Source organism: Oryx dammah, unplaced genomic scaffold (assembly GCF_014754425.2).
Source record: "Oryx dammah isolate SB20612 unplaced genomic scaffold, SCBI_Odam_1.1 HiC_scaffold_29, whole genome shotgun sequence".
Taxonomy (NCBI): Eukaryota; Metazoa; Chordata; class Mammalia; order Artiodactyla; family Bovidae; genus Oryx; species Oryx dammah.
Window position 1 is genome coordinate 110,974,490 of NW_024070213.1, and position 27,482 is coordinate 111,001,971.

Here is a 27,482-nt window from a genome sequence, read left to right on the forward strand (position 1 = left end):
CATCATGTTGTTTAGTCTTGCCTAGCATTCATTAATTTTACTCTTTTAAAAGAACTAATTTTTAACTTTGTTGATTTCCTTTCTTGTATTTTAATTTCTGTATCATTCGTTTCTGCTCTTTTTTGTTTCCATCCTTTACTTTCATAGGTTTGATTTGCTCCCCTTTCACATTTTTTGAAATAGATGACTAGTGACTTGGTTTTCAAACTGCCTTTTGTAGCTGTAAATTTTCTCTGCTCACCTCAAGTTTGGCAAATAATCTTTTTTATCATTTAGTTAAAAATTTAATTTTCCTTATTGCTCCCTAAATTGCCACTGTGATTACTTCTTCAATCCATAGCTTATTTAGAGGTTTATTTCTCAATTTCACAATGTGTGGAGATTTTCTAGTTGCCTTTTGTTAGTGATTTCTAGCTTAATTGCTTTACACTCAGAGATCAGTCTGTATGTTTTTAGCCTTTTGCAAATTACTGGAGACTTAACATTTCGGCTTAGTATGTAGTCAAGTTTGGAAATATATATATATTTGAACAGAATATATTGTGGTTGGTGCAATGAAATTTATAGATCAGTTAATCAAGTTTTTAAATCTACTTTTCAAAGCTTCTCTATCCCTTTGTGTATTTATTTTTTCCAGTCCTTAACTCGTCCCTTGTTTGGCCGATGGTAGCCCCTTCAGCTTGGCTCCTGAGTCTTCACTCTATGACTCTAACAGTGCTTGATAGCTTTCGTGCTCTCTGAAATACAAGGCTCATCTTATGCATTTGTTGTCTTAGATCTGGAATATACCATTTCTTCAAATGGTTTCTTTTAATGAGAAATGTTGTTTAGAGACCACAGACTGGGTGCTGGCGTCTGGTTGCTACTGAGTTATTATTTCTCTGAGCTATCTTGCTATTTCTTGTAATTGATTTATGTTAGTTTCAAGTGTACAGCAAAGCGGTTCAGTCACACACACACACACATATACTCAATACATATGTATATTCTTTTTCAGATTCTTTTCCTTTATAGGTTATTACAAGATATTGAATATAGTTCCCTGTGCTATACAGTAGGTCCTTGTTTACTTATTTTATATATTGCAGTGTGCAGATGGTAATCCTAAAGTCCTGATCTCCTCCTTCCCACTGTCCCCTTTGGAAACCGTAAGTTTGTTTTCAGTTTCTGTGAGCTTGTTTCTGTTTTTTAAATAAGTTCATTTGTATTTTGCTATTTCTGTTCTTTTCCAAGGCAAACCTTTCAATATCACAGTATTGTTTCCAAGGCAAACCATTCAATACCATGGTAATCCAAGTCACTGCCCCAACCAGTAATGCTGAAGAAGCTGCAGTTGAAGGGTTCTATGAAGACCTACAAGACCTTCTAGAACTAACACCCAAAAAAGATGTCCTTCTCATGATAGGAGACTGGAATGCAAAAGTAGGAAGTCAAGAAACACCTGCAGTACCAGGCAAATTTGGCCTTGGAGTACAGAATGAAGCAGGGCAAAGGCTAATAGAGTTTTACCAAGAGAACACACTGGTCATAGCAAACACTCTCTTCCAACAATACCAGAGAAGACTCTATACTTGGACATCACCAGATGGTCAATACCAAAATCAGATTGATTATATTCTTTGCAGCCAAAGATGGAGAAGCTCTATTCAGTCAGCAAAAACAAGACTGGGAGCTAACTGTGGCTCAGATCATGAACTCCTTATTGCCAAATTCAGACTTAAATTTGAAAAAAGTAGGGAAAACCTCTAGACCATTCAGGTATGACATAAATCAAATCCCTTATGACTATATAGTGGAAGAGACAATACATTCAAGGGATTAGATCTGATAGACAGAGTGCCTGAAGGACATATGGATGGAGATTCATGACATTGTACAGGAGGCAGTGATCAAGACCATCCCTAAGAAAAAGAAATGCAAAAAGGCAAAATGCTTGTCTGAGGAGGGCTTACAAACAGTTATGAAAAGAAGAGAAGGGAAAAGCAAAGGAGCAAAGGAAAGATATACCCATTTGAATTCAAAGTTCCAAAGAATAGCAAGGAGAGATAAGAAAGCCTTCCTCAGTGATCAGTTCAAAAAAATAGAGGAAAACAATAGAATGGGAAAGACTAGAGATTTCTTCAAGAAAATTAGAGCAACCAAGGGAACTTTTCATGCAAAGATGAGCACAATAAAGGATAGAAATGATATGGACCTAACAGAAGCAGAAGATATAAAGAAAAGGTGGCAGGAATACACAGAACTATACAAAAAAGATCTTCATGACCCAGATAACCACTATGGTGTGATCACTCACTCACCTAGAGCCAGACATCTTGGAATGTGAAGTCAAGTGGGCCTTAAGAAGCATCACTGTGAACAAAGCTAGTGGAAGTGATGGAATTCCGGTTGAGCTATTTCAATCATAAAAGATGATGCTATGAAAGTGCTGCACTCAATATGCCAGCAAATTTGGAAAATTCAGCAGTGGCCACAAGACTGGAAAAGGTCAGTTTTCATTCCAATCCCAAAGAAAGGCAATGCCAAAGAAGGTTCAAACTACCACACAGCTGCACTCATCTCACACCCTAGCAAAGTAATGCTCAAAGTTTCCCAAGCCAGGCTTCAACAGTATGTGAACTGTGAGCTTCCAGATGTTCAAGCTGGATTTAGAAAAGCAGAGGAACAAGAGATCAAATTGCCAATGTCCATTGGATCATCAAAAAAGCAAGAGAGTTCCAGAAAAACGTCTACTTCTGCTTTGTTGGCTATGTCAAAGCCTTTGACTGTGTGAATCATAACAAACTGTGGAAAATTCTGAAAGAGATGGGAATACCAGACCACCTGACCTGCCTCCTGAGAAATCTGTATGCAGGTTAGGAAGCAACAGTTTGTACTGGACATGGAACAACAGACTGGTTCCAAATAGGAAAAGGAGTACATCAAAGCTGTATATTGTCACCCTGCTTATTTAACTTCTATGCAGAGTACATCATGAGAAATACTGGGCTGGATGAAGCACAAGCTGGAATCAAGATTGGTAGGAAAAATATCAATAACTTCAGATATGCAGATGACACTCCGCTTATGGCAGAAAGCAAAGAAGAACTAAAGAGCCTCTGATGAAAGTGAAAGAGGAGAGTGAAAAAGCTGACTTAAAATTCAACATTCAGAAAATGAAGATCATGGCATCCGGTCCCATCACTTCATGGGAAATAGCTGGGGAAACGGTGGAAACAGTGTCAGACTTTATTTTGGGGGGCTCCAAAATCACTGCAGATGGTGATTGCAGCCATGAAATTAAAAGACGTTTGCTGCTTGGAAGAAAAGTTATGACCAACCTAGACAGCATGTTAAAAAGCAGAGACATTACTTTGCCAAGAAAAGCCTGTCTAGTTAGGCAATGGTTTTTCCAATAATTATTTGTGGATGTGAGAGTTGGGCTATAAAGAAAGCTGAGTGTCGAAGAATTGATGCTTTTGAACTGTGGTGCTGGAGAAGACTCTTGAGGGTCCCTTGGACTGCAAGGACATCCAATTGGTCCATCCTAAAGAAAATCAGTCCTGAATATTCATTCATGCTGAAGCTGAAACTGCAATACTTTGGCCACGTGATGCGAAGAATCCACTCATTTGAAAAGACCTTGATGCTGGGAAAGATTGAAGGTGGGAGGAGACGGGGATGACAGAGGAGGAAATTGTTTGACGATATCACCGACTAAATGGACATGAGTTTGAGTAAACTCCCAGAGTTGGTGATGGACAGGGAGGCCTGGCACACTGCAGTCTATGGGTTGCAAAGAGTCGGACATGACTGAGCAACTGAACTAAACTGAACTGACTTCTTTTAAAACACATGGAGCTACATAGTTTACTTTGGAATGATTTTTTTCTTGCCTTCAAGTTTTAAAGGGGAAATAGGGATGTACAGTAATAAAGGAGAAAGAGGGGTGTACAGTAATAAAGGGAGAGGGGTGTACAGTAATAAAGGGGAAGAGGGGGTGTACAGTAATAAAGGGGAATTAGGAATGTACAGTATGGGAGGTCTTAGTGCAGTTTTCTGCAGGTTGGCTTGATATCTCTAGGGAAGCTTAAATGACTTTGAGTTATCTTGTCATTCATAAATAATTTCTCTGTATCCAACTCTGCAAAATGTCCAGTGTTTTATATATATGGTAGAATCTTACTGTAACCAAAATTTATCTTCAAACTAGAAAATTAATTTTCTAATCTGTTCCTCTTCCAAACCCATTTTTAAGAAAAATCATAAGCTGTACAATAATTTAACATTATTTCAGTTGTTCCGTTTTACTTCTTTTGTAGAATTATATATCAGTTTGGAAGATAATTAAACTAGTTTTGTTTGTGACTAAATCTAAAAGCAAATAAATGAACCTAAAAAAAGTATAAACCTGAGTTCAAAATAGACTGTTTAAGAAAGCCCTTTAGATTGTAAGTGTTTACAAAAGACTCTTTGTTCATACTGCTGCTGCTGCTAAGTCGCTTCAGTCATGTCCGACTCTGTGCGACCCCACCAGGCTCCCCCGTCCCTGGGATTCTCCAGGCAAGAACACTGGAGTGGGTTGCCACTTCCTTCTGCAGTGCGTGAAAGTGAAAAGTGAAAGGGAAGTCTCTCAGTCGTGTCCGACTCCTAGCGACCCCATGGACTGCAGCCCACCAGGCTCCTCCATTCATGGGATTTTCCAGACAACAGTACTGGAGTGGGGTGCCATTGCCTTCTTGCTTGTTCATACTAATTGGGTTTATTTATATATTTTACTTCTGGTAGTTAATTTTTTTTCAGTATAAAGGGGCTTAGCAAGGACTTTGGGGCAAGAGTAGGGGGTACTCTCCCTCTACCGTCTCCAGAAATCTGGGCTTAATATCCTCGCGTGCTGCTGCAGGCACATCCTGCACACTCCTTTGTCATAAGGTTTATTACATAGTAGTAGGCTAGTCAGTTTATTTTGCTCTCTTTTAGCTAGGACAGGATGTTTATTCTTTATATGTCCAGAATCTAGAACAGTGTGTCTTATGTGGCAAGAAGTAAATGAATATTTAATGAATGCATTTTGAGTCCTAAAAAGGACATATAAATGATGGTGAAGCAACAACAGATATTAAGGGTTTATAAACCATATATTTTATGAATTATGTATATTAGTGGTTGGTCCAGACATAATGGGAAATGGATTTTGTTTTCTTGTTGTTCAATCGCTAAGTTGTGTCCAACTCTTTGTGACCCTGTGGACTGCAGCACACCAGGCTTCCCTGCCCTCTACTATCTGAGAACTTTGCTCAAACTCATGTCCATTGAGTCAGGGATGCCATCCAACCATCTCATCCTCTGCTGCTCCTTTCTCCTTCTGCCTTCAATCTTTCCCAGCAGCAGGGTGTTTTCCAGTTAGTCAGTTCTTTGCATCAGGTGGCTGAAGTATTGGAGCTTCGGCATCAGTCCTTCCAATGAATATTCAGGGCTGATTCCTTTAGGATTGACTGGTTTGATCTCCTTGTAGTCCAAGGGACTCTGAAGAACCTTCTCTAGCACCACAGTTCAAAAGCGTCAATTCTTTGGCACTCAGCCTTCTTTATGGTCCAACTCTTACATCTGTACGTGACTACTGGAAAAACCATAGCTTTGAATATATGGAGCTTTGTTTTGTCCCTTGTCAGAAATTTGGTGGTAGTGGTTTCCTGGTTATCCTCTGGGCAAAGTGCTTACAGTATCATTTTGTCTGTACTTCACATCAACAGTGTGTATTTTGTAAAGCAACAAATCAAGAAAATCTTTACTATCTTTTTCTTTGTGCTTTTTATTAGTAACCATTGTCACTTGTATGGATGGAAAAGGTCTCCCAGACCTGATGCCATCACGTATGTGTGTAGGCTTCCCCAATCCAGCAAGCAGTTAATTCGTCGACAGCAGCAGGACATCTGAGAATTCTCCTGATTTCTAATTCTGCGTACCTGGAAATAGAGTCAGAGTCCTCAGGGAGAGGGCTCGGTGCCGCAGGCCCATTGTCCACTTCAGATGCCAGATGCACGTCCAAGTGCTATCTGAACTTCTGGTCCATGCCCCATTGTTGGGTTTGACTGGTTTGCTAGAATGGCTCACAGAACTCAAAAATATGTTTACTTACTAGATTACTGATGTATTATAAATGAATATCTAAGGATATGAATCAGCAGCCAGATGAACATATACATAGCACAGGGTCCTGAATGAACGAGTTTCTGTTCTTGTGAAGCTTGGGGCTCAGCATGGTAGCATGACAAAGAGTCTGTTTCCCAGAGGTGGAAGCTCTCTGAAAAAAAGGGGTCCAAAAAGCTGTTCTTTGGAGTGTTTATGGAGGCATTATTACATAGTAATGATTGACTAAATCACTGGCCAATGGTAGTTGATTCAACCTCAAGCCCTTCTCTTCTCCCTGAAGATCAAGGGGTGGGACTGAAAGTTCCAACCCTCTGTTCACATGGTTGCTTCTTTTGGCAACCAGCCCCTACCCTTGGGTGAGATCCAAAAGTCACCTTCCCTGAAGAGTTTTCAGGGACTGAGGACGAGAGATCAAATATTATCTGCCACCACCCCCCCTCCTTTTTTGTGCTCAGAAAATTCTAAAGGTTTTGGGAGCTGTGAACAAGGAATGGTGGGTGAAAACCAAATGCATCTGAAATGCACAGAGATATACATCTATCTACAGGAGTGCATCTAGCTGAACTGTTCAGTGAATTTGCCAAATCAGAGATATGAAAAGTATTTGGTTGCCTTTCTAGTTCAGAATTTAACTAACTGATTGGGCTTTAATGTGTTGTTAGGCCCCACTCCAGCCCTCTTGCCTGGAAAATCCCATGGACAGAGGAGCCTGGTAGGCTGCGGTCCATGGGGTCGCTAGGAGTCGGACGCGACTGAGCGACTTCCCTTTCACTCTTCACTTTCATGCCTTGGAGAAGGAAATGGCAGCCCACTCCAGTGTTCTTGCCTGGAGAATCCCAGGGACGGGGGAGCCTGGTGGGCTGCCGTCTGTGGGGTCGCACAGAGTCGGACACGACTGAAGTGACTTAGCAGCAGCAGCAGATAAATGCAAACTAGATTATAGTGACTTTATGAAATAGACACACATGTGAAAGTGGCTCAGTCACTGCCGACTCTTTGCAACCCCCTGGACTGAAGCCTGCCAGACTCCTCTGTCAGTGGAATTTTCCAGGCAAGAGTACTTGAGTGGATCGCCATTCCCTTCTCCAGGGGATCTTTCCAACCCAGGAATCGACCGGGTCTCCTGCACTGCATTCATATTCTCTACTGTCTGAGCTACCAGGGAAGCCTCATGTTTGTGAAATGAGGTACTTTTAATAAGGGTATTGTAGGAGGGGCAGTGCTTGAAAATGCCTATATACCTCATACTCCAGAGAAATCCAGATAAGAGGAGTCATCTAGATTTTTTCTCTCCTTTCAACTTTATATCTTTAGGTAATTTACCATGCCTTTCTCTTTTCCAAGACATGGTCTGACAGCTCAGACTATTTCTTCCCTCTCTGTGTCTCCCTGAGATATCTTTCTCATCTGTCTCCCTAGGGTTGTACAGCCACAGTAGGGTAATTTGCCTTTTACACTCTAACCATGCTTCCCTCTTGTCCTTTCCAGCTTCTTGCTTGCCTCTCAGTCTTCCATTAGAACCATCACTATCATTCTTGTTGTTATTTTTAGAATGGAAAACATCTTAACATAACTCATAGGTGCCAAAGTATGAATACATTTCATGAAAAACATGCACTACACTGCTTTGAAAGCCATTTGGATAAGCTGCTCTAATAAAGCAGTCGTGTGTGTGTGTGTGTGTGTGTGTGCAGGTGTGCACATGCACATATATATACATTTCAAACTGCTTATGAATTACATGTTGGTGCTAGCTTTTGGGATGTGTCACATTTGTATAATTAATTTCTCATTATATTAGACTTTCCTTTAGGATTTAATCTACTATAAATACTGTACATTAGTTCAGACTAACTAGACCGAATTCCTCTTATTTGCAGTCTTTTTAAAAAAATCAAATTGGCAATGACTGAAGTTAAGATTATTGAATTTAATCCCAGTTTCCAGTGATAAGAAGGCAGTGCTAATCTTTAGATGTACGGTGTGTTCACTGATAGACATTCTTGCTTTAAAGAATGTTTTTATAACTTAAGCATTTAACAAAACAAAACAGCATGCTGTGAGATAGGAGCCACAATCTAACCTACACAACTTGTAGCAGCCTTCAGAGACAGCCATCATTCAACACTGTCAAGAAGCTGTTATGGTTCAGTGACATATGTTAAAGTCATTAGGCTTGCTTAGTGGATGCACCTTCATTTTTTCTGTGACTGGAGTAACAGTTCAAGCCCAGAATAGAGAAGATTTTTATACATTTTTTTTTCTCTAGGAACTCTGTTAGTTCAAGGGTAGACAGTAAGGCAGCAGTGTCCCCAAACAATGTCTAGAGTATACTGATAACAAAGGAACAAAAGAGGGAGCAGAGTCTTTAAACTTTGAATCCGGCTAGTAATTATGTTTAAATTAGGATGCAGGCCTAGCTTTAGCTGGGCAGTTTGGAGAAGGAAGTCTTCAGGATTGTGATGCACTGTACTATTTTACAAAAAACTTAGGCATTCTTTTTTGGTTATAGAAGCAACATACACTGTTTAGGAAGAGTTAGAATAGGAGACTGCCTTGCTTCTCTCCAGGTCTGCTCCCTAGAGCCTACTGCCACCAGGCTGTGTTTAATCACTGTTTTAACTTTTAAAAATGTACTTTTTATTCTCAGATTAGCTTTAAACTCTTAAAAGAGGGGGAAACGAGTCTGCTTATACTTTAAGCTTCCAGTCAATCACCCTCTCCCTCTAGGATTTTTCATTATACATTTTCAGTTATAGTCTTTGATTTCAAAGAAAATACTAAAAACTTGTTTCTTGACATGTTAGTAGCATCTCAGCTCCTTAGTTTCAACTGTGAGGAATTTAGGGCAATTGTCTTTCTTTTCCTGCTCCCTTTCTAATTTATTTTTTCTCAAAGTATAATTGATTTACAATATTATATTAGGTTCAGGTATTGTTGTTCACTTCCTAAGTTGTGTCTGACTCTTTTGTGATGCTATGGACTGTGGCCTTCCAGGCTCCTCTGTCCATGGGATTTCTCAGGGAAGAATACTAGAGTGGGTTTCCATTTGCTTCTCCAGGGGCGATTCCCAACCCAGGGATCGAACCTGTATCTGCTGCATTGGCAGGCAGATTCTTTACCACTGAGCCACAGGGGAAGCGGCCAGATTCAGGAGTATAGCGTAGTGATTCAGTATTTTGCAGATTATATTCCATCCTAGGTTATTATAAGATAATGGCTATAATCCTCTATGCTATACAGTATATCCTTGTTGTGTAGTTTGTATCTGTTAAACCCAAACCACTAACTTGTTTTTTTCTCCCTTACCTCTCCGCTTTGACAACCACAGATTTGTTTTCTCTGTGAGTCTCTTTCTGTTTTGCATTAAGATTTATTTGTATTATTTTTCAGATTCCACACGTAAGTGATGTTACACAGTGTTTGTCTTTCTCTGACATTTCAATAAGCAAGATATTCTCTAGGTTCATCCATTTTGCTGCAGATGGCAGAATTTCATCCTTTTTATGGCTAAGTAACATTTTAATGTGTGTGTATATATATGTATATATATATAGAGAGAGAGAGAGAAAGATTAAGATACAGATATATATATATATATATATCATGTATACAGATAGATATATAATCTCATATGTTTATCCATTCATCTGTTGATGGGCACTGAAGTTGCTTCTGTATCTTGGCTGTTATAAGTAATGCCACAATGAACATGGGAGTGCATGTATCTTTTCAATTAGTATTTTTATTTTCTTTGGATATATATTCAGGAATGGGATTGCTGGATCATATGGTAGTTCCATTTTTAGTTTTTTGAGGAACCTCCATACTATCTTTCATAGTGACTGCACCAGTTTACATTCTCACCAGCCGTGGGAATAAAAGAGTTCCCTTTTCTCCACATCCTCTTCTGCATCTGTAAGTTGTGAGGTTTTTTGGTAAGAGCCGTTCTCACAGATTGTGAGATGGTATTTTGTTGTGGTTTGACTTGCATTCATTCCCCTGATGATTTGCAGTGTTCAGCATATTTTCATGTGCCAATTGGCCATCTGTATGTCTTTTCTAGAAAAATGTCTATTCAGGACTTCTGCTCAGGTTTTAATTGGATGGTATTATTTTTTGTGGTATTGAGTTGTATGAGCTTTTTAACCGTTTATTGATCATATCATTTACAAATAATTCCTCCCATTCTGTAGGTTGTCTTTTCCTTTTGTCAGTGGTTTCCTTTTCTGTGCATAAGCTTTTTAAATTTAATTAGGTCCCATTTGTTTATTTTTGCTTGCATTTCCTTTGCCTTGGGAGATATATCCAAAAAATATTTATGAATTTATGTCAAAGAGTATTCTGCTTATGTTTTCTTCTTGGAGTTTCATGGTTTTTGGTCTATCAGGATCTTTAATCCACTTTGAAGGTTTTTTTTTTTTATATGGTGTAAGGAAATATTCTGATTTTATTCTTTTACATTAGCTCTCTAGTTTTCCCAGCACCATTTATTGAAGAGATTGTCTTCTCCCTATTGTATATTCTTGCCTCCTTTGTTGTGTTAATTAACTGCAGTTGAGTGGGTTTTTTAAATGGGCTCCCTATTCTGTTGATTTATGTGTTTGTTTTTGTGGCAGTACCATACTGTTTTGATTACTGTAGCTTTTTAGTATAGTCTGAAGTCAGGGAGCATGATACCTTCAGCTTTGGTCTTCTTTCTCAAAATTGTTTTAGCTTTTTATATAGAGTGATTTTGTTTTTACATAAAATAATTATATTGAGTAGATCTGAAAATTGAAAAGCAAAAATTGGGATTTATTCATTCTATAAATATTGATTCTTTAATATTGAATACCCCAGAGCTCTGAACTCTGTCCTCTTTTCTGCCTACACTGATTCCCAAGGAGATCTCACTAGTCTCGTAGTTTTAAATTCATCTATATGCTGACTCTCAGTTTACATTTCTACCCTGACTTCTTAACGTCACTGTCATAGGTCTAACTATATCCAGTTGATATCTCTATTCAGATGTCTAACTAGTGTCTCACAGTAAATACATCCAAAAGGAGCTGTGATATTCAGCCCTCTCCTCTTCAAGTCTTCCTATAATGTACTCAGCATATGTTAGTGGCAGTTTCATTCTTCCCGTTGCTCAGGACACAGACCATCTAGGTCTTACTCCCCCACACATACTTCTATCTGTCTCTCTCGTTAAAGTCACATCCTGTATCTGTTCATTAACAGATCCTTTTGACTCCATATTCAAAATATTTAAATAATTTAACACTATCTGCCACTTTCTTGCTGCTGTTCTGGCACACGCCTGCATTATAGCAGTGGTCTTCCAGTTGCTAATGTTTTCTTAGCCGGTAGCTAGAGGAATCCTGCATAAGTCAGATTCTGTTACTTCTCTGCTCTCTTCTCAACAGATAACTTCCCATCTCATTCAGCATGTAAGAAAGCCAGAGTCCTTCTGTCTTATGAGGCTGTTGGCAATTTGGGACATAGTTACCTTTCTGTTCTTATTACCCATTGCTCTTTTCCTTATTCCACTTGCCATATTAGTCTTCTTGATGTTCATTATCTTATTTTTTTAATATTTTATCTTTATTCTGTACTCTCACCTTTTGCATTATAAAGTACCATTTGTATTGTTTTGGGTGTGTGCCTATAGACTACATAATGTGAATTTTGCTTTGTTAACCAATTCAAAAACCTTTTCCTGTTTTTTTAAAATCTCCTGGCCATGCTGCACAGCATGTGGGATCTTATTCCCCAACCAGGTATCACACTCACACCCACTGAGTTGGGAGCACCAGGAAAGGCTCTCTTTGCTGCTCTTTAAACAAGCCTCACGCTCCTGCCTTAGGGTCTTTGTGTTTGCTGTTTCCTCTTCTGCCTGGAAGGGTCTTCTAGGTACTTGAGCAGCTCACCCCCTCATGTTACTGAGATCTTGACTCAGATTCGTTCTTATCTAAAATTCTCCCTGTTACTGTACATGTCATATAATTGCTCTCTTCCTAATTTTTCTTCTCCACACTGATTACTATCTAATAAACAATATATTTTCATTATTAGTTTTAAAAAACTCTTGTCAGGCCAGGTTCATTGAGGAAAACAAATCACTATAGATACTTAAAGCAAAAGGAAAACTAGTAAGGGGAATTAGATTCTTAAAATTTATTGGGAAAGCAGTAGGTGTGGCGCTTGAAAGACTGTTGTCAGCTTTCACTGCTGCTGCTGATATGGCTTGCGGGTAGTGCCAACATAGGGAGCTGGCAGGGAGCATTTTGTGATTACTGTGAAACCTCATATCTGTCACAGTCCAGGTGGCCACTGCATTCAGAAGAATGGCTTTGTTTCTGTCTCTCTTCTGCCTTCCACATGCTGCGTAAATGCATTGCATTTGTGGAATGTGAACCACGTACAGAATTCTGGGATTAAAGATTTGTAAAATGGAGTTCTCATCCTCTTAGCTTTTGTGGAAGAGGAGATACAGAGGAGCACATGGAAGGTGGTGAGAATGAGCAATGAGATAAATATAGCTATGTCTGTATGGATAAGACATGAGTACACACATACTTATTTTATCAGTCAGGTTTCTCTGGAGAAACAGAACGAATTAGATAAACGTATATACAGAAAGAAAGAAGGGAATAAGGAGATGGATTTATTTTAAGAAATTCGCTCACGTGCTTGCGGGGGCTGGCAAGCCCGAAATTGCAGGGCAGGTTGCAAAGTCCTTGGGTGATGTTCACTCTCCTTTATATCCTATAAGTTAAATATTGATATAAAGTTAAGAGTAATTAACTACTATGATGTAAAGTCAGTGTATCTTATGTTATATGATAAGAAGAGAGAAGCAACCACTTATTTGATGAGTATACACAGCATATAAGCTAAGCTAAGTCACTTCAGTCATATCCAACTCTGTGCGACCCCATCGACGGCAGCCCACCAGGCTCCCCCTTCCCTGGGATTCTCCAGGCAAGAACACTGGAGTGGGTTGCCATTTCCTTCTCCAGTGCATGAAAGTGAAAAGTGAAAGTGAAGTCGCTCAGTCGTGTCTGACCCTCAGCGACCCCATGGACTGCAGCCCACCAGGCTCCTCTGTCCATGGGATTTTCCAGGCAAGCATACTGGAGTGGAGTGCCATTGCCTTCTCCGACACAGCATATATAACACACCATATACAACCTTCATAATAAAATAAGGAAAAAATACTCATAACAATTATAATTATCATTTCTGTAACTGGTAATATAGTGGGATCTGAGATTTATAGATTCCTTCTTCCACTGCCCTTTTTGTATTCCTTTGCTCTCAGCATGCACCTCAGATAGCCATAGTTCTTTACTGGTAGAGTGACCCAAAGTGTTTCTGAAGGGTTTGAGTCAGTAGTAGTTCTGCCTAGGTTGGGCTATTGAAGTTTTCTGTTGAATTTAATCAGAAGACATGGTAGTACTAAGAGATGCCCTTAAGGATTTCCAGTAACCAGACATACTCTTCTTACCACCATTGTGGCGTTGTAGTCCCATTTCCCCTTGATAATTAGAGTCAATTACCCAGGCCAGCAGAGTAAGTTCCTTCTTTGCCCACTGATTCAGAGGCACAGGAAGCTTAAAGTGGCCAGGTGGCAGGCTTAACTTGCAGTTCAGGGGAAGCATTCCTTCCTTTGGGACTAAGACCTCTAGACAAGCAGAGCAAAGGTCATGGGAAGAGGAGACAAGCATTTTACAAGTGAGTGGCGCCGGGAAAGCGTGACAGCCACATGTAAGACAGTGAAGTTAGAGCACATCCTCATACCACACACTAAAACAAAGTCAAAATGGCTTCAAGACTTCAATGTAAGACATGACACCATTAAACTCCTAGAAGAGAATACAGGCAAAACATACTCTGACATAAATTTTACCAATGTTTTCTTTGGTCAGTCTCCCAGGACTATAGAAATAAAAGCAAAAATAAACAGCTGGAACCTAATCAAACTTGTAAGCTTTTGCACAGCAAAGGAAACCATAAATAAAATGAAAATACAACATAGGGACTAGGGAAAATATTTGTGAACAAAAAGGGCCTAGTTTCTAAAGTATACAAACAGCTGATAACAACTCAGTAACAAAAAAACCGACCCGAACAAAAAATGAGAAGACCTAAATAGACATTTCTCCAAAGAAGGCATACAGATGGCTAATAGACACTGAAAAAATGATCAACATCACTAAGTATGAGAAATGCAAATCAAGACTACAAGGAGGTACCATCTCATGCCGGTCAGATTGACCATTGTTAAAAAAAAAGTCTACAGATAAGAAATGCTGGAAAGGATGTGGAAAAAAGGGAACCCACCTACACTGTTGATGAGAATGTAAGTTGCTGTAGCCACTGTGGAAAACAGTATGGAGGTTCCTCCGAAAACTAAAAATAGAATTACCATATGATCCAGGGATCCTCCTCCTGGATATGCGTCTGGAGAAAACTCTAATTACATTTTACAATAGCCAAGACATGGAAGCAACCTAAACGTCCATCTGCTGACGAAGGGGTAAAGAAGAGGTGGTGTGTATACACGATGGAACACTGCTTAGCTGTAAAACAGAATGAAGTAATGCCATTTGCAGCATCATGGGTGGGCCTAAAGATCATCACGCTAAGTGAAGTCAGAAAGAGAAAGAAATACCATATGATGCCGCCTATATGTGAAATGTAAAATAGGACATGAACTTACTTACGAAGCAGAAACAGACTCACAGATACAGAAAACAAACTTACAGTTACTAAATGGGGAAAGGGAATTAGGGACGGATAAGTGAGGAGTTTGAGCTTAGCAGATACAAACTACTTTATATAAAACAGATAAACAACAAGGTCCTACTGTATAGCAGAAGGAAGTATAGTCAACATCCCCTAATAAACCATAACAGAAAGAACATGTAAATAAACTCAAAATGAATTAAAGACCTAAACGTAAGACCAGAAACTATAAAACTCCTAGAGGAGAACATAGGCAAAACACTCTCTGACCTAAATCACAGCAGGATCCTCTATGATCCACCCCCCAGAATTCTGGAAATAAAAGCAAAAATAAACAAATGGGATTTAATTAAAATTAAAAGCTTCTGCACAACAAAGGAAAATACAAGCAAGGTGAAAAGACAGCCTTCCGAATGGGAGAAAATAATAGCAAATGAAGCAACTGACAAACATCTAATCTCAAAAATATACAAGCAACTTATGCAGCTCAATTCCAGAAAAATAAACGACCTAATCAAAAAATGGGCCAAAGAACTAAATAGACATTTCTCCAAAGAAGACATACGGATGGCTAACAAACACATGAAAAGATGCTCAACATCACTCATTATCAGAGAAATGCAAATCAAAACCACAATGAGGTACCACTTCACACCAGTCAGAATGGCTGCGATCCAAAAGTCTACAAGCAATAAATGCTGGAGAGGATGTAGAGAAAAGGGAACCCTCTTACACCGTTGGTGGGAATACAAACTAGTACAGCCACTATGGAGAACAGTGTGGAGATTCCTTAAAAAAATTGCAAGTAGATCTGCCTTATGACCCAGCAATCCCACTGCTGGGCATACACACCGAGGAAACCAGAATAGAAAGAGACACGTGTACCCCAATGTTCATCGCAGTACTGTTTATAATAGCCAGGACATGGAAACAACCTAGATGTCCATCAGCAGACGAATGGGTAAGAAAGCTGTGGTACATATACACAATGGAGTATTACTCAGTTGTTAAAAAGAATACATTTGAATCAGTTCTAATGAGATGGATGAAACGAGCCGATTATACAGAATGAAGTAAGCCAGAAAGAAAAACACCAATACAGTATACTAATACATATATATGGAATTTAGAAAGATGGTAATGATGACCCTGTATGCGAGACAGCAAAAGAGACACAGATGTATAGAGCAGACTTTTGGATTCTGAGGGAGAGGGAGAGGGTGGGATGATCTGGGAGAATGGCATTGAAACATATATACTATCATGTAAGAAACGAATTGTCAATTTGTGTCTGATGTAGGATACAGGATGCTTGGGGCTGGTGCACGGGGATGACCCAGAGAGATGTTATGGGGAGGGAGGTGGGAGGGGGGTTCATGTTTGGGAATGCATGTACACCCGTGGTGGATTCATGTCAATGTATGGCAAAACCAATACAGTATTGTAAAATAAAGTAAAAAAATAATAAAGTAAAAAATAAAATAATCACTTATAGTTGAGCCAATAAAAAAAGAACGTGTATGTATATATCTGAATCACTTTGCTGTACACCAGAAACTAACATAACATTGTGATAATAATAAAATAAAAATGTTTGCTTGTGGGCCAATAAATGATGTCACTTCTGTTTCCTTCTTTGATTCTTGGACCTGTGAATCTTGGCTATGCAAGAAGCAGCACCATATATTGGACATTCATAGCACATAGAACTTTTGGGGGAATCTTTGCCCAGGCGTACAAGGTATTGCCACCTGGCTGGTGTTCTGGCTCAGTCTTCAAAAGGTCATGCCACTGTTCTATCAAACCAGCTGTTTCAGGATAATAGAGATTATAGTAAGACCAGTGAATTGGTTAGGCCATTGCCACACTTTTTTTTTTTTTTTTTTTTGCTGTGAAACGAGTTCCTTGATCAGCAGCAGTGCTTTATAGAATAGCAGGAGGAAGTGGGTAAGGCCTTCTGTAAGTCTATGGATAGTAGTTTTGGCAGAAGCATTTTGTGCAGGAAAGGCAAATCTATACACAGAGTAAGTATCTATTTCAGCTAGAATAAAGCACTGCCCCTTCCATGATAGTGTGTTAATTGCTAAGTCTTGTCTGACTCTTTGTGACCACATGGACTGTAGCCCTCCAGGCTCCGGCTCCTCTGTCCTTAGAATTCTCCAGGCAAGAATACTGGAGTGGGTTGCCATTCCCTTCTCCAGGGGATCTTCCCGACCCAGGGATCGAACCTGGGTCTCCCCCACTGCAGCCAGATTGTTTACCATCTGAGCCATCAGGGGAGACAGAAGTCCAATGTAATCAACTTGTCACAGGTAGCTGGCTGATCACCCCAGGGAGCAGTGCCATACTGGGGACTCAGTGTAGGTCTCTTGCAGGAGATTGGGCACTCAGCAGTGGCAGTAGCCAAATTTGTCTTGGTGAGTGGAGGGTCATGCTGCTGAGCCCGTGCATAACGTTCATCCCTACCACCGTGGCAACTTTGTGAGCCCATTGGACAATGACAGGGTTGGCTGGAGAAGGATGCTGACTCGTATGCACAGGATGGTCATCCTGTATTTATATTTCAGTGCAGCCTTTTATACTTGCAAAAACAAGAAAATGATTTGGAACTCCAAGAAATGACTAGAAATCTACCTATTTCTTGGTTCTAATTTTGTTAATTGTTTTAAGAAAATTATTAGATTATTAGAGACTTCTGGATATATATAATTATTATAGGAGTTCATCTTGGAGGCTTTGTTAGTTAAAAAGCTCAAAGGAAAAGGCTTGTGAAGACATAATTCTAAAACTTTTAAAAATAAAAATAAGTATAAAAATAATTGATATTCATTGTAAAAATGAAAAATTCAGAAGCACAAAGTTTTTTAAATATTACGTTCTCTCATTAACTTGTCCTCTCCTAAATTGTTTCCATTTATATTCTATTCACAAAAGTGTTTGAGAACATCTGTTTTCCTACAGTTGTGCCAACATTGGATGGTAGCATACTTTAGTTTTTGCCAGTGTGATAATGAAAAAGAATCTAATTTTATTTCCTCGATTATAAGTAGGTTTAGGCATCTTTTCCAATTTTGAACAGTTTCATATATTTAACTTGGCTCTTGCTTTTCCTCTTCACTTGAAATATTGTCGTTCATTTTTTTCTGAACTTTTACCATTCTTCAAGGCCCATGTCAAGATCTGTTTCTCCATTATTAATTTTTCCTGATACGCTCAGCCTAAAATGATATCTCCATCCTTGTATACTTGATGTTTTAGTTTCCACTTATCACAGTTTTATACCAGAACTAATGTGTATGATTTTCTTCTTCTAGGATTTCCAAGTTTACAGGATGGCTAAACATTAATGGAAAGAGAAGTGTAAACCTATCTTCTTTCACTATGGAGGCAAGTTTGGCAGATGGAGAACCTGACCGAATTTTGGTGAGTGATTCAAATATAGCATACAGAGGTACTACCATCTATCTTGGGAAGTGTTTGATTTAAGCCATCATTTTATTTTTAAAATGTATTTAAAACGAACTTCCAAGAAGTCGATATAAAAATTATAGGTAGTTTAAAGCTTGTTGAAGCATAACCCAGTTTTCTGCCACTTCCACCCTATCTCCTACCTCTTTTTCCTTGCTTCCCTGGCCATATATTGATATAATAGTTTGTGTTCGTGTTTTCCTCAAGAAACTTTGTCTTATTGAAATCAAGAGGTTATTCACAATTGAAAAAATTAAATGTCTGGAAATTGTAAATTGTGCAGCTGGGGACAGAATGAAAGAATTAAGATATAATTATTAATATATGTTGCCATACATACTCTTTCTATAGAAGTGTGAAGATTTAATAAGTATTGCTGCCTGTGATTGAATTGTATTCTGAAGTTAAAACACTTAGGTATGGGTGGTGGTTATAAGTGTACCTTCTCTAGTAATTAAAAAAGTAAAAATTAACCAGTGGGGTAAATTAAATGATGCTTTATCACGCATAGAAACATTTTGCTCAAGGATCATTTCATTTTCATTTTTCCTGCTGCAGTTTTAAAGATGCCATTAAATACTGATTTATAGACTCTTTATTAGAAATGTTTGTACTACCTAAAGTAAAGGTGCCAGTGGGTAAAATGTCGCCAGCTGATAGCTCTGTGGCTTATTAGGTGGTAGATTCTTTGACAGAGTTACAATATTGGAATGATGCAGAGGCCAGCTTTTCTTTCATACTGCTGTGAAGTTGAAAGTCCCTACTAAATTGAGATGTTTGTGAATTTTAATTTAGTCAATGTTCTTTGTTCAGGCTCCAATGTAGGATCAGTAATGATTGACAGCAAAATGAAGTTTTGCTTACTTGTGTTAACTTGGTCCCACCCTTTCCTGAATTTCTGGTTCAAACTTGTTTCTTTAATGGTCAAAAAAAGTTAAACTTTAAAATGATAGCTTGTTAATAGAGAATAAAATGGACATGGACGGAACTTGGTTTATGAAGAAGGTTATTGTAACGACAATTTTAAATGGAAAACTGATGGTAGGTTATTTTGTTTTCACTATGTCTTCCCAAAAAAAAAAAAAAGATGAAAGCCTTTCTTGGAACATACTATTTACTTTACCATAAATATTTTCTTATTTAAAGCTAATGGACTTCCTGAAGGTTTATTTTTGGCTAGAATCTTTTAAATCTTTTGGTTATGATATAAATATCAGTAATAGCAATTGCTGTTTTCTGAGTATATACTTTTTCAGACTGTCTTTGCAACAGTCATTAAAGGTAGATATTTGCTTATCCTCACTTTTAAAGACAGGGAAATAGGCTCAGGGAGGTTAATTATCTTCTCTAAAAGCTACAGCTTAAATGATGCAACTGAGGTCTATCTCTGAACACTTTGCTTTGCCACTAACATGTTGATTACATCATACCTGTCTTTCTGGATAGAAATGCTTAAAATTTATTGTTATCTTTTTAAACTTAGTATCTAAGTAGATAGTATTAAATTCTATACCGGAATATCTGCACTGTACTGCTAAAGTTTTATTTTTTATTATTGATTCTATTGATATTGAGAGGTTAGAGCAAGTTACTTAAAACACGAGATCAATTTTCTTCTTGTACTTCATTGTTTCTTCGGTGAAATATTCTAGCTTATTTTAGAAACAGTAATACCACTGATTTCAATGTGAACTGCTGAAATTTTCTCTATTCGAAACTAATCTTGAGGTCCACCTTTGAGTTATCTATTAATGAAATATCACCTTTGAACTGCATGGCCTAAGCTAGTTAGTTTAGATCTAAGAGAGGTGGATGAGAACATGGGCTTTGTAGATATTTGGTTGTGTTTTAAAATCTGAGCTTTGTCACTTAGTTACATTCTCAGGGTTTCCAATTTTCCTCACGTTTTAAATAAAGATTAGTAGTAATATCTACTTAATATTTACTTGAATTTTAATTGAGATAATATATCTATAAAATGCCTTTTTACACATCTGTGCACATTATAAATACCCAGTAAATAAAAGCTAGTATGGTTATTGTTTTAACTATTAATATTCAGCATTTTCTCCAAAAATATAAATAGAGGCAGAAGAGGCAACAAAACACATTTTTCAAAGTCCTGCACTGTTGAGTAATTTTGGATTTGGGCTTTCTCTGAATCTCATTTTTACTATTTAAAATATTGAGGCAAATGAAAAATACATAAACAAGAATACTCATCCTGCCTACTTGACAGGGACAATATGATCCAGAAAGTTCTTTGAAAATATAAACCAACATGTCGGTATGTGGTGGCAGTGTTGTATAAAACCTAATTGTGTGCACTAGTTTTTAAGATAGTATTAGTTAGCTTCTTTTGAGTGCAGTCTTTATACAAAGTGCTGTGGCCAGTGAAGGGGATGTTAAGAGATATAAAATGTAGTCTGACTGAATTATGTTTACTTTGAGAAAACCAGATAGAGGGATGGATAGATAAGGCAGTAATAAGCATTTACCAAGTGTCAAATGAAGGACATAAGGCATAGTTACACAAGTTGTAAAAAGGTGTCTTAAGAGAACACACATGAATAGGGTATAGGGGTCACGGGATTGAAAATGAGCAAGGAGAACATTCTAGAAAGGGAGGATGGCAAGAGACAAGGTGAAAGGTGGAATTAATTGCACAGGGTTTATTCAGGGGGAAACACATAGAAAAATTGGAAGGTAATATTGTTTATTCCTTGGAAGGAAAGTTATGACCAACCTAGACAGCATATTCAAAAGCAGAGACATTACTTTGCCAACTAAGGTCCGTCTAGTCAAGGCTATGGTTTTTCCAGTGGTCATGTATGGATGTGAGAGTTGCTCTATAAAGAAAGCTGAGCGCTGAAGAATTGATGCTTTTGAACTGTGGTGTTGGAGAAGACTCTTGAGAGTCCCTTGGACTGCAAGGAGATCCAACCAGTCTATTCTAAAGGAGATCAGTCCTGGCTGTTCATTGGAAGGAACGATGTTGAAGCTGAAACTCCAATATTTTGTTCACCTGATGTGAAGAGCTCACTCATTTGAAAAGACTCTGATGCTGGGAAAGATTGGGGGCAGGAGGAGAAGGGGACGACAGAGGATGAGATGTTAGGATGGCGTCACCGACTCAATGGACATGGGTTTGGGTAAACCCCGGCAGTTGGTAATGGACAGAGAGGCCTGGCGTGCTGCAGTCCATGGGGTCACAACAAGACTGAGCGACTGAACTGAACTGAATGTTGTTTGTAAGAATAATGATCAATGTGGCAGATAGAGACCAAACTTATGGAAGTCTTTGAGTGCCAGACCAGGGATTTTGAACTTGATTCTGTAGACAGTGGTATGTCACTGAATAGTTTTATGAAGGTGGACAGGATGAATCTGGAAGCAGGATATGAGATGATTTAGAAGAGTGAGAGAGACAGATACTGATTGAGACTACTTGTAGTCTTGGAGGTGGTGAAAGCTGGGATTCGGTTGACTTTAGTGTCCACTTATTCAGTTTTCTTCTCCTACATGAGATTATGCTTTCTATTTTTAAAAAATTCATTTGCTTATTTATTGTTTATAGTTCTGTTTTTGTGGTAGTGTTGTATGTCTTAGGTAGTAAATACTAAAAAATATGAATTCAATCTTTATACTCAATATACTTCAGAACACGTTTACAATTAATGTATGTATTAAAATATTTTGTAAAAGTGCAGAACTCATAACACTTTGGAAATTAGCCACTGAGAAATCCTTTAAGTGCAGGGGTCAAATATTTATTAATAGATTGAGGTAAACCAAATAAGTGAAGTAGATTAAAAAAAATTCCTTACATTAAGGAAAGTCCTGTCTTTTGAATATCTTGTATGCTGTGCTATTACCAGAGGAAACTAAGTTACAAAGTCTATTAAAGGTCGAGATCTTTTGTTATATTAAAAATTGATTATATAAATGACTTTTTAGAAGAGAATAAAAATTTAAAACCATGTAGAAATCTTTGTAGTATTAGGAACTCTCAGTTGAGAAACTCTTAAGATTCTAATTTAAATTAGACACTTTGAGTCATATGCTTTCTGAAGTGGAAAGAACGGCGAAGATGATTTAGCTCAGTAATTCTTAGAATGTAGTAAATGAATAAGTATCTTCTTGAGGGGCCTACAGATGATCCAGCTTCCTGAAACTTAGAGTTTTATATTTACTAGATGAATTTTTACTGATTACGTGCTCATGAAGTAAAATAGGTATTTTATTACCATTTACTGAGCACTTTAAATCATATTCTAAGAAGTATGGCTACTATATATATGTAACATTTGACGACAACATACAGCTTGTGTATATGACATGTAAATGAATTAAATTGCCTATTTTTGGTAACATTAAGTATTATTTTTGATCAGGTCACAGATTTTAAAGGTTGTTGTTTTTATTCTCTTGTTTAAATATAGTTGACTCTTGAATGTTTGGAGATGGGTTGGGGTAGAGCTTCTGACACTTGGTATGGAACCATGGTTCTTTGGTATCTGCAATTCAACAAACCACGGATCTGTAGCACTGAAGTGTTTACTGTTGAAAAATGTCTGCCTGTAAGTGGAACTGTGTAGTTCACACCCACGTGTTCAGGGGTCAACCATACCATTAATTTAGTTTCTTCATTACCATTATTGATTTAGTATCTTGTATGTTTTTGTTTGGGGGCTTCCCTGGCATCTCAGATGGTAAAGAATCTGTCTGCAATGAGGGAGGCCTGGGTTTGATCCCTGGATTGGAAAGATCTCCTGGATTTATAAGGACAGTATTTTTGGTGCACAGTTTCTCAATAACTGACCTTTAAGACATTTATGCATTCAAGTCTAATGATAAATTATCCACATGTCAATTAATCCTCATAAAGTATTCTTGTACAATGGCACTTCGTTGTTATTGGATCCCCCTTCCCAGCCCTAAGTGGAAATGGAGGGAGAAAGGCTGTGAAGTTTCTTATCTATAATGAATGGGTCACCAAATTTGGTACATATGCTCATCTAATATTTGAATACCCTTTGAGACCTGCCTGCTAAGTGTTTGGCTAATGCTTATATACTTCAGGATTGCCTCATAGAGGCCTTTTCTTTTCAACTTTAACAAAGATTATGCTATCAGCAGAGCCTTTTGCAAACCTCTGAGTCCTGTGGCTAGTTTTCCCCCTTAGTCTTTGTGGGAAACTGTTAGAGATCGTTTAGTCTAATTGTCTAAGGTAAGGATTCTGTCCACAGTACCCCCTGACTGAGGTCATCCAGGCTCGGCATGAACTCACGTAGTTATAGGAAGCTCCGCTTCTCAGAAGGCAACTCAGCTCGTTGTGCTGGTTCCGTTGCTGCTACAGGTTACCACAAATGTCTTCTTAAAGTAGCAGTAACTGATTATCTTAGTGCTCTGGATATTAGAAGTCTAAAAACAAGATGTTGTGTTCATTCTGGAGGCTCTGAGGGGACTGTCCGTTTCTTTTTGTCGATACCTGGAGGAAGCAGTCTTTCGTTGACTCGTGGCTTCCTCCTCCCTTTCAGCCTCTGGCCTTTGTTGTCACGCCTCCTGCTACACTCACCTTCTTGTCTCCTTCTTGTCAGGACCCTTGGAATTACTTTGGGTCCACTCAGGTAATTCAGAATAATTGCTCTATCTCAAGATTTTTGACTTAATCACATCTGCAGACTCCTTTGCCTCATATAATTAACATTCACAGATCCTAAGGCTTTTAAACATTCACAGATTCTAATATCTTTCTTTTGTTGTTGTCTTTTTTTTTTTTTTTTTTTGGCAGCTGAGCTTGTGGGATTTTAGTTTCCTGACCAGGGATTGAGCCCTTAGCAGTGTGAGCATGCAATCCTAACCACTGGATTGCCAGGGAATTCCTGGGATGTAGACATTTTGGGGAGGCCATTATTGTACGACCATCGTCATAGTACTAACCTCTGGTGCAGCCCAGCCTAGTGAAGTGGGCCCTATTGCCAAATAATCCAAAATCAGGTAGTCTGGTGGGGCATCTCACCTAAGGAATTGCCAGTTAGATTAAGCTCCTAAATTAGGTGAATTCTTAGGTGGCAGATATCTTCTTATGTAAAATAATGAAATAACTAGACACTTCAGTCACCAATTTATTACCTACATACTCCTTGTCTTTTATATTAAAATAGCTTCATCTTCCTAATAACCATTTGCTGACTATAACTGTTTAAACATACATACAAGAATGATAACAGAGACCTTCCTTGCAGCCTTTATTTTGTGGAGTTTTGAATGCGTGTGTGTGTGTTTGGCTGTGCGGGGTCTCCCTCGCCACACGAGGGCTCTCTCCAGTTGTGGAGAGGGGGCTGCTCTCTGGCTGCGGTGTGAGCTTCTCATTGCGGTGGCTTCTCTTGTTGCAGAGGATGGGCTGTAGGGCGCGTGGGCTTCAGTACCTGTGGTCCGTGGGCTTAGCTGCCCCATGGCATGTGGGATCTTCTCGGACTAGGGACGGAGCCCATGTGCCCTGCACCGGCAGGCGGAGTCCTCACCGCTGGGCAGGTAGGGAGTGCCCTCAAGCGTGTTTAAAAAATAAGGTGAACTAGTATAGTGAACCCTAATGTGCCCGTCACTCATCTTCAGCATATGAGTTCAGGTCAGTCGTGTTTGTGTATACTCCTGCCTTCCCACCTCATGGTTTTTTTTTTGAGAAAATCCCATATGCATCATTTTATTCATAAGTATTTCAGTATAATCTCTAAAATATAAAGACTTTTCTTTAAAACTTTAACCATAAACACCATTCTTACTCTAAGAAAAGAGTAATTCTTTAATATCAAATATTTAGTTATTGCGTAAATTTAGTTTTATTGTCTTTGTATTGGGCTTGGTTGATAAGTCACTTTGTCTTTTTTAATCTTTTCAGTTTCTCCTGCATCTGTTTTTGATTTTTCCTTTTCAGTTTTAATTTTTATTTTCAATTTACTGAAGAAATAAGGTAGTCGTCCTGTAGGTTTCCCACAATCTGGATTTTCCCCCGTGGTCATTATATAATGGGTTCTTCAGTTACTTATATTTCTTGCAAATTGGTAGGTAGACAGTTTTAACCTGAGGCTTGCTCAGATTCAGGTTCTTTTTTTTTTTTTTTACAAGAATAATTCATTGATGGGGTTGTGTATTACCATTAGGAGGCATATAATCCATTTTCATTTGCCTAATATGTAAATACATTTAATCTTTTTTGACTGTAAAAATAATACAGGCCAATGTGGCATATTTAAGCAATAAAGAAAAATATAATAAAATTTATTTTCTAGAGGTAACCACTGTTACTATTTTGGAGGCCTCCTTCCTAAGTGTATTCATGTGTATATCTTACACATGAGATTTTATAAGTGGGGTGATAGCATACAAATTTATGTATCAGCACTTTAAAAAATTTTATGGCCATTGATGATCATCACTTAGATCTGTTAATTCAATAGGAGCATAAATTAATAGCAGTACTTAAATACACTTAAATATTTGTAATGTTTGGACCGCTCAAGTGGGAAAATATTACTCAGTATTTTCTATTGTTTGAGTGCTTAGATTCTTAGTATGTCTTCCTTTTCTTTTTTTGACTTTTAAAAGTTATCCTTGATTCTCTTATAAGTTGAATAATGTAAATATTTTCCAGGTATATGATGGGACTCTAATAAGTTTGGGGAGCTAAATTAGAGAAAGGGTTAACTTTGAAAAAGTAGAAGAAATAGCCAGTGTTTTATACAGTACTTCAGCAGAAGTTCCAAGTCAGAAATCTTTTGTATTTCCATTATGTTTGGAGATTTTGTCAGCGTGTTCCCAGGACTGTGGAGCTCAAGATCTTTTCAGAGGGTCTGTGAGGTCTGAATTATCTTTGTAGTAATTCCATGGTACTTGACGTTATTTGCTTTGTTTCTCGTTCTCGTGAACGTCTAGTGCACTTTTTACCCAAGACTGCATGAAGTGTGATGTCATTGCTCTGCTGGCTAATGGAGTGTATGCTTGTGTATTCTTGTGTTTCCAAATTTTCTTAGTTTAATTTTTTTCCTAAGCAGTAGTTTTTTAATTTAAATAAGCTTCATTTTTTTTATAAGAGTTTTAGGCTTACAGAAAAATTGTGAACATAAAGAATTCCATATAGCTTGTACTCAGTTTCCTTCCTCTATGATTAACATACTAGTATGGTACATTTGATACAGTTAATGAATCCATCCTGATACATTATTACCTGAGGTCCATACTTTGGTCTTTGTTTCAGATTTCCTTAGTTTTTACCTAATATTCTTTTTCTATGTGTGTGAATCCCATCAGGTAGCACTTTACAATTAGTCATCACATCTCCATAAGGTCCTCTTAGCAGTTAAAATTTCTTAGACTTTACTTGTTTTTTATAATCTTGACATTTTTGAGGAGTATTAGTCAGATATTTTGCAGTGTCACTCAACTGGGATTTGTCTGATGCTTTTTTGATGATTAGATTGGGTTTTAGGGAGGAGACTACAGAGGTAAAATGCCATTTCATCACATAATTATGGAAAAGTATGTATACTATCAACTTGGCTTATCACTGTGACTTGCCCATGATCAGCTAGCAAAGATAGTGAATTTCTCACTTTTAATTTCTAATTCAGCAAATATGAACAGGTATAATCCATATAAACAGCAACTCTTTGGAGTCTTTGGCAATTTCTAGGAGTATAGAGGGATCTGGAAATACTGAAGTTTGTTAACAGAAGTTTAGAACCAGAAGTTAATTTGCAATAATGTCTGAACATACAGGTAGCGATGTTTTAGGATAAAGTTTTTGGAAATAGGCTAGGTCTGAAGAAGAAACTTGGAAGTTGTCTGAGTAAAGATAGCAAATGAGCCTTGAGTATGACTGGAACCTGCAGTAAGAGAGCAGATAGAAAGAAAAGAACAGATAATTGAGGACTGAGCATCGGTGAAGCTCACGCGTTTTATTGAGTGGAAGGACAGAATGGAGGTGGGAAATTAGGAGAAAGGAAGCCAGAACAGTGGAGTGTTTTAGAAACTAAAGGAAGAGAGGGCTTGTGTGGTGAAAAGGCTGATATAATTAAATATATGCAAAGAGTTTAAGAATTGTGAAAAAGCCCCAAAACATGCCAGAGAAGACTTGACGGATTGGT

General features: G+C 38.1%; 1 protein-coding gene across 6 annotated transcripts in view; it reads left to right on the top strand.

Moving 5' to 3' along the window:
* OSBPL8 (oxysterol binding protein like 8) overlaps positions 1 to 27,482 on the top strand; it is a 170,607-nt gene that overhangs the window by 46,503 nt on the left and 96,622 nt on the right. For 4 of the 6 annotated variants that reach the window (XM_040233855.1, XM_040233854.1, XM_040233851.1 and 1 more), the window contains exon 2: positions 18,183 to 18,291. Coding sequence is in view for 2 of the 6 variants with exons in the window: in XM_040233851.1 (XP_040089785.1) it covers positions 18,250 to 18,291 (42 nt within the window). In the remaining 4 variants the exon portion in view is untranslated. Of the gene's footprint in view, positions 1 to 18,182; positions 18,292 to 27,482 lie in introns of those variants that run through there. The other 2 variants (XM_040233857.1, XM_040233856.1) reach the window with 2 other exon arrangements.